Raw genomic sequence first — 7,834 nt, 5'->3', positions numbered from 1 at the left:
CCCCCAGGTAATGGTAGTGATGGTTCCCCTCAGCTGGCCCCGCCATGCCTGAACCCTCTGGCCCAGGTCCCACAAAGGTCAGCCTGCGCTGAGGGACAGGGGACCCCTCTCAGCCCCCGCATCCTGGCCAAGGGGTGAAGCAGTGTCTGCCTTGTGCAGAGGTCGGACAAGACTTCTGGGCCTGCGCGGGGCCATAACAGAGGATCCCCACAGCAGGAGTGACAGAGACACAGGCAGGGGGCAACAGAGCAAAGCCAGATGGGAGGCTGAGAGCTGAGGGCTGAGGGCCCAGGGAAGCCCCACAGCCCCGTGCTGCCCACCCCAGTGGCAGGGGACAGACCAGCAATGACCCATGGCACCCACAGGCGTCCCAATTTCCCTGGAGACAAGATGAGACGAGGGCTCCAGTGGCCACAGACTCTGCCCAGGACCCAGATGACAACCAGGGAGCCAGAGGACAGGAGGAGCTAGGGTGCACTGACCTGAACTGGATCAGGACAGGTGGAATCCATTAGGAACTGACTCAGCTGTCAGAAAGTTTGAACCAAGATGGTGCAAACGATCCTGCTTTTATTTTCCATCCAAACCTACCTGGAAGAAGGTTCTAGATTGGTTAATGTGGGGCTTGGTTACATCAACAAGGACCCAGGAACCTTCTCTGTTTCTGACCTGCCAGTCTCTGCTTGGTGACCATCTCATCCCTCATGGTCCCAAGCTGGCTGCTGTGGCTCCATGAGTTCCACATCCCACCACGTCACAAGTTCCAGACTGCATTCAGCAAAGATAATAACTGGATTATTTCCTCAACAGGAGGTTTGGAGAGAGACCTAGGCAGTGGTGGCAAACCCATGGCACGCGTATCTCAGTGGGCTGTATGTGTCACTGAAAACTCTGAAAGGTTCACCATCACTGGCCTAGAGTCTGGGTGTTTTCATGCTAGGCTTCTGATTTCCTTCTTCTGGGCTCATTTTTGTTTGGATTATTAGATCTGGCTTGACCCCCACCCCACTCTCTAGTACTGGGGATTGAACCCAGGGCCTTCACACTGCTCTACATGCCTGGCCCTTTTTACTTTTGCTTTGCTTTGTTTTGTTTTGGTGCTGGAGGTCAATCAAACTCAGGACCTTGTGCTTGCCAGGCAGGAACTGTGCCACTGAGCTACATCCCTGGCCCAGCCCTTTTTACTTTTTGAACCAGGGTCTGCTGAGTTGCACTTGAGCTTGTGATCCTCCTGCCTCAGCCTCCCAGAGTGCTGGGATAACAGGTGTGCACCACCACGCCCGGCTTTCTCAGCACAGCACAGCTCCTGCTCACAGAGCCTTGGTCCATGCAGGGGTTAGCTTCAGGCACAGTGGACCTCAGTGGACCCCACTCCCTCCTCCTCTCCAAGTGGTCACCTGTGACCGGATCCGGAGCAGCCTTACTGAAAGCCCCAGAAAGCAGCCAACTCACCAGCACTGGGTTACTTTCTGCTCACAGCCAGATGGGGTCGTGCTCTGTGACCTGCCTCTCAGTGACGGCCACCGTCCGGACGGGGAGGTGGGGCCTCAGGCGACCCAACAACCAACAACCGTCCCTCCAGCCATGGCTTCTCGGGGCTCAGCTGCTCCCTGCACCCAGCCCAGGCAGCCCCACATTGGGCGTCAGGAGCCCTAGGAAGGCTGAGCCAGTGGGGACTGTGCTCCCACGCGTGGTGGGCTGGACAGTGCCACCGGACGCTGCCCACCCAGAACTCAGGGTGCGAGCCACTGAGATGCTGTCTCAAAATTTAAAAAAATGTTTTAAAGGATTAGGGATGTATCTCAGTGCAAAGGCCCTGGGCTCAGTCCCCAGATGGAGAGAGAGACAGACAGTGGATCCCACGACCCTGCGCGGCCTGAGACTAAATCCTGGGAGGAGAGTGTAGGCCATACGAGGAAGGTACAGGGCTCCCATGACCAGAGCCCCCTGCCTTGTATCTCCCTTCACCCACCCTCTGACCAGCCTCCAATGGCAACCAGGGCCAGAGCAGCTGTGATAAAGATGTGGGTCACGAACCCGTCTAGATCTCTCCCTCTTCTCCCCAGCCCAACAAAGCCTGACCTCCATCGGCCCCAGGGCCTTTGCACTGGCTGTGGCCGTGCCCCCCCCCGCTCCACTTAGTTAACCTCACTCAGCCTTCACACCTCTCCTCAGGGCCCCTTGGATCACAAGTTCCTTTGTATCCACTTGCCCCCACCACCACCCCGAAGGCCCTAAGGATGGGTCTCTCATTCGAGGTTAGACACTTGCCATCCAGCAGGCAGCCTGTCACACAGGAGGTGTCCATAAAGCCTTTCAGGTGGATAAAGGGATAAACGCTGAGGGCCGATGGCTCTTGGGTGACTTCACTGGGAAGTGTCCACAGGGCATACGCTCCCGGTGAGGAGGACACAGTTGTTCCTTACCGGGGCGGGGCTGTGTGGAGGGGGCGGTTCCTGGAGGTGGAGCCAGTGTCACTCACACAGAAAGGGGCGGCCCCAGGGGCTTCCAGCAGGGAGATGGGACCCACGGGTGGCTGAGAGGGGACGGAGGAGTGGCGGATGGGGGGTGACAGTGCCCACGCCCACGGCACCAGGGACGCCCCGAAAATGAGAATAGAGCCTGGGTGTGCCATTCACACTGGGGCACAGTGTACAAGGGCAACAGAGCCGTCCTGTCAGCCAGAAATGCACCACCAACCACAAACAGGGCCATGGGTACCACAGAAACTTCCCGTGGGCCCATACCAGAAAAGGAAAGCGGTGAAGTCAGGCGTGGCAGTGCACACCTGTGGTCCCAGCACTCTGGGAGGCTGAGGCAGGAGGATCCCTCGTTCAAGCCCAGTGTGGGTGATTTAGTGACTTGGAGAGATCCTGTCTCAAAATAAATAAGGGTTAGGGGTGTGGCCCTGGATTCAACCCCAAGGATTCTTAAAACCCCAAAGCTGTTCCCCCGTCCTCGGGTCCCCACTGTCACACGCTTCGAACCCAGGTGAGCACCTCTGTTCGGGCATCAGCCCAGTGCCGGACGCCAGCGCACACCCAGCCACCCTTCCTGGGAAGCCCCACTCACAAATGAATGAGGATAGAAGGGCACTGGATGGACGCAGAATGTTGTTTAAACCACTGATTAAGTTTTACACAACTGTGCGAGAACAGACGCAAAGGTTTCAGCTTTTTAATTTACGCAAAGAGGACTGCGATATAATTTCAATTCCTGATCAGATAAGATGTCCGATATTGCGGGTCCAGTCACGACGCGCCTCTCAGGCATCTCCGAGTGTCAGGCTGCCGCATAGTATTATTAACAATTTAACGTTGTGACCCTCGTACAGGCCAGCCTGAGGGGAGATGCCCAGAGGGCACCCACCACAGCCGCTTGGTCAGAGGCCCTTGGTAGGAGGGGACCCAGAGGCAGGGCAGGGACGCCCACAGCAGGAGGGTCCCTGGGAGCCTGCACTGAACACAAGTGGGGCAAGTAGGAGCCAAAGCAGCTGTAGTGGAAGGGAGTTGCCACAGCAAGAGGCAGAGCGCAGAAGGGCCAGGCCTGCAGGAGGAGGAGAGCCCGGCCCACCCTCTGCTGCATCCTCCTGCGGGGCCAGGCATCAGCAGAGTTCACGTCCACCTCACACACTGTGCCCCACCAGTCCTCGGGGACCCTGACACCCCCTGGGGGGTCCCCTTGGGCCCTGATGTGTCCCCCTCTGGTGTGGCCCCCCTGAAGTCCCAGGTCCTGGAGCCGCCCCTGCCTGCCTCTCTCAGGTGCCACAGTAAGTGTGAGATTCTGCCTGGTCAGCCAGGTCCCTCCATGGGCCAATGGACACCATCGTGTCCATTCCATGTGAAGAAGTAGAGGCCACCTGGGGACCAGGTTTCTCTCACTCTCAAGTTCCCCTTCTGGAAAGCAAGTGGGCCCCAACCCCAGGGGAGACCGACTGATACCCAAAGTCCAAAGGCAGCTCCAGAGTAAAGTGACCAGGTGACAGTGGACAGTCAGGTCTGAGGTGCCTCTCAGGAGGACACTCACACAGGGACGAGAAAGTGGGGAGCAGCCATGTGCTGAGCGTGCAAAGGCCCTGTGGTGACAGGAGTGGAGGTGGGGCAGAATAGAGGGATGAGAGGCTGTGGGGACAGGGCCACCTCCTGTGTCCAGGCCTGATGGGTTACTGCTGGGTTACCAGCCTCATCACTTGCTTCTACCTTCTGCAGCCACCCAGCCCCTGGGCCAGGCCTCAGGCCGTGGTGGCCACTGGGCCCAAATGTCCTTTAGTCCGTGACCCTTTGTGTACGTAGGGTGTGTGTGTTTCAGAACAACCACCACCCCTATATCCAGGTGTAAATATCACTGTCCTGAGCCTCTCGTTCTTCCTCCCCCACCTCTTCCTCCTGTTTGAGGCATGGTCTCACTATGTAGTCCAGCCAGGCTGGCCCTGAACTCACAGCGATCCCCCTGACTCAGCCTCCCAGGTGCGGGGGATTCCAGGCGTGTGTCATCACAGCCGGCTCAGGGCCACTTCTAGGGACAGAGAGATCCAGACATATCTTGAGTGCCTCCTATATGCACAGATGGAGGAGGTGGCCCTGGGACATCCAGCTGGGGTCTCTCTGCAGCCTGATGCCTCCAACCTCCCCACAAGGCATCTGGATCACCAGCGTGTGGACTCCCTGGGTTCCAAAGTAGGGCAGGGTGAAGTCGGGGCAACCAGTCCCCAGGGGTCCCCCAGGTCAGTCCCACTCTGTCTGCAGGCTGAGTGGCCAGCCAGGACCCAGTCAGCCCCTGTGCCCAAGGCTGCACCTTGGCCCCTCCGCCAGTGTCCTGGGGGCAGCAGTGCCAGGAGCCTCCTGCCTGGCAGGCTCAGCACTCAGGACTTGAGCACACACAGGGCTGGGTTTACGTGGCAGCCACTGTGCCCAGCCACTGCCCGCCCGGCACCCAAGTCTGCCTCTGGATAGCACTGGATGGACGTCCCCTCCCTCCCTCCCAAACCCCAGCCACCTCTGGCTGCTTCCCCACCAGGGCCTCCCAGGGTCCCTGCAAGGCACAGCTTAGGAGGCTGGCAGGCCACCTGGGTCCGCCTGCATCTGTGCTGTGTGACTCCCAGGCATCAGATCTCTTCTCTGACCCTCCGTCTCCTTATCCCTTAATAGGAAGCTGGTTTGGGGCACTCCCGGCTGCCCCAGCCCTGCTGTGTGGCACTCTGCCTCCCCCTGGTGGCCAATAGGCCACACTGCCATGGGCCCTGGGAAGGGTCAGGCCCAGGGTGGCAGCCCCAGGGACACACAGGGGTAGTAGGTCAGGGGAGGCTGCTGGGTCCCACCCCAGTTTCCTGCTCCCGACATGAGGGGCCCCAGAACCTCTGCTCAGGACTGTCGTGGCACTGGTGGCTGGAGGAGGCTGGCTGCACGCCTGGCCGCATCCCTGCCAACCCAAGACCCCAGCCACCACTCCGACAGCCAACTCCCCTTGCCTCCTTCCTGCCTCTCCTGCTTGCAGGGCATTTTTGGGCTCCCAGATCACGGCCCTGCTATTCCTATGGCCAGATACACCCTTCCCTGTCCAGCTAAGGACGCCCAGAGTCCTCTGGCCCAAGATAGCAGAGTCCAGGCCACTGGGACGCGTGACCCACCCCCGTGGAGCCGCCCCGCATTCATACTGCACAGTGGCCGCCCCTCCCAGGCGAGGCTCCTGTCCAGTCCTCTGTGTACCCAGAAAGTGGCTAATGCTCCAGAGAGGGTCAGCCCTTGCCCAGTGCCACAAAGCACACCCACACTGGGCACAAAGCTGGCACGCAGGCCCAGCGCCTAAGGAACTGCGCAAAGAGCAGGAGGTATCATCGGTCTCTTTACTGGGGCCAGGAAAAACCCAGGGAGGGAGGTGCAGGGCCCGGGCCTGCACTGGGCGTCCTCACGGGCCCTGCTGCACCTGCTGGGCGCTCACTCTGTGACTGCTTTTGCTCTTCTGGCCCCAGATCTTGGACAAGCGGAACTTGGACTTTTTCTTCTGCAGGTCTGAGAGAAGGGAAGTGAGGTCCTGTGGGGTCTTCCCTGGCCAGGGTCCTCCAGCCCAGCAGGAGCTGGGCCCAGGGCCGCCCACCCTAAGCACCAGGAAAGCCTGCCCCACAGTCACCACCACCTCCGGTCCCTTGTGTGATGGGCCTGGGTGCCCGTGCCCTGACCCACTGTCCAGCCCACCATCCCTGCACCTGCAGGGCCCATGCTTCCCTACCCAGCTTCTGGATCATGTCCTGCAGCACCTGGTCCTCCTCTTTCTCCCTGCAACCGGGATGGGGTGGTCGTGAGGACACATGGCCCGGATAGGGCACAGGCACTGTCCCAGCCCCTCAGAGTGGGGCCCCAGCCCCGCCTGACGTGCAGCCACCTGCCCTCTCCAGGATCAGCCCCTCAACAGTGGCCTAGGGACAGCAGGGCCCAGGCACCACACCAGGGACCTGGGGACGGTGGCAATGCCAGGAGGACCCGGGCCAAGGTACTTCAGGCTCCCAGAGGCTCCGTTTGTGCTCTGCCTCGGCTGCTGACCCTGTACAGCCTGGACGTGACCCTGATTTGGGACACGAAGCAGGAAAGGTTTTTGGGGAGCACTGAGAAGCCATGTGACCCAGCGCAGCTGCCAGGAGACCCGTGTGGCTATGAAAATGTAGAGTAAAGATAAATTTCAGATTCAGGTCCTCAGTTGCATGCGCCACAAGACAAGTGCCCAGGAGCCACAGTGGCCGCCACAAGACAGTGCAGATGGTGACACATTTCCATCCAGGCAGAGCCTTGGTGGGGCCGGCCCAAGCGGCAGCAGGGAGCCTGCAGCTGGCCACCCCTCGGAACAGCCGTCTGGGCCAGGCCTGTCCTTCACCCTGACAGGAGGGGGCACCCGTGAGATGCACTGGTGCCTCTCCTCCCTCCCAAGTGGGTGGGGAGGTACTGAGTGTCAGGTAGCTGCCAGCACCTGGGCCCTCCCCTGCCCGTGACCCGCCCCGCCCATCCTCGCCTGAGTCTGTCCTCATCCAGGATGTCCACGATGTCGCTGCGGTCGTTCACCGTGCTAATGTACTGGCTCAGCAGTTCCTGCTCCCGCTGCTGGTCCTGGGGGGACTTTAGACCCTCTGTGGGGACAGCCTGCCCTCAGCCGGGGCCTGCTTGGGGACATGACATCCCCACCGCAGAGGGTCTGGGCTCCTCCACCACGGCAGCTCCCAGCCACCCCAGCCTGGAGCGGGGCAGCAGTGTCCCCTCCTCTGGGAAGGCGGCCCAGCTCGGGGGTGTGCTGAGGATGGGCAGGGCAGAGCTGAGGGCACAGGATACTGTTCACCGCCCTCACCCAGGCCTCCTCGCCCACTGCCTGCACTATGCCTCACGCACACACTAAACCCCATAATGTAAGCTGGCTGTGAGTGGTGCCGTGACACACTTTGCAAAGGGTGCAGCCCAAGCACAGAGAGGTTAAGTGACTTGGCTGAAGACACACAGCCAGGAGGTGGAAGAGCCAAAGCTCGAAACTGGGCCTGCCCGGTTTGGCCACAAGAGGACACCACTGGTCTCCTGGGGACAGGGGACAGACCTCTCCCCAGCCAGCCTGGAACGGCAGCTCTGAAGTGTGGACGTACCGGGCTTCGCCATGAGCCTGCGGAGCTCGCCCTCCAGGTCCAGCTGCTGCTCCTCCAGGCGCTGGGCCTTGGACCTGCAGGCACACGGAGGTCTGAGCCCCGCACCGGCCACCCTCTGCCCCCGGACTCCAGATGGGGCCTCACTTGTACATCAGCTCTGACTCCAGCCTCAGCAGCAGCTGCTTCTCGTGGACGAGCTGGAACCAGGCCACCATGAGG

At 60.6% G+C, this 7,834-nt stretch overlaps 1 protein-coding gene across 1 annotated transcript in view; it reads right to left on the bottom strand.

The window, feature by feature from the left end:
- Positions 1-3,185: 3,185 nt before the first annotated feature.
- Positions 3,186-7,834, bottom strand: part of Micall2 (MICAL like 2) — a 22,094-nt gene continuing 17,445 nt past the window's right edge. Inside the window, 5 exon segments of the mRNA XM_033764819.1 lie at positions 3,186-6,008; positions 6,226-6,272; positions 7,000-7,114; positions 7,616-7,689; positions 7,760-7,834. The exon segment at positions 7,760-7,834 is cut by the window's right edge and continues 11 nt beyond it. Of these exon segments, the coding sequence (XP_033620710.1) occupies positions 5,905-6,008; positions 6,226-6,272; positions 7,000-7,114; positions 7,616-7,689; positions 7,760-7,834 (415 nt within the window). The 3' untranslated portion in view covers positions 3,186-5,904.

The sequence above is a fragment of the Fukomys damarensis genome, unplaced genomic scaffold (assembly GCF_012274545.1).
Source record: "Fukomys damarensis isolate Sample0158 unplaced genomic scaffold, DMR_v1.0_HiC HiC_scaffold_17, whole genome shotgun sequence".
In the NCBI taxonomy this organism is placed as follows: domain Eukaryota; kingdom Metazoa; phylum Chordata; class Mammalia; order Rodentia; family Bathyergidae; genus Fukomys; species Fukomys damarensis.
This window is presented reverse-complemented; position numbering and strand designations above follow the sequence as displayed.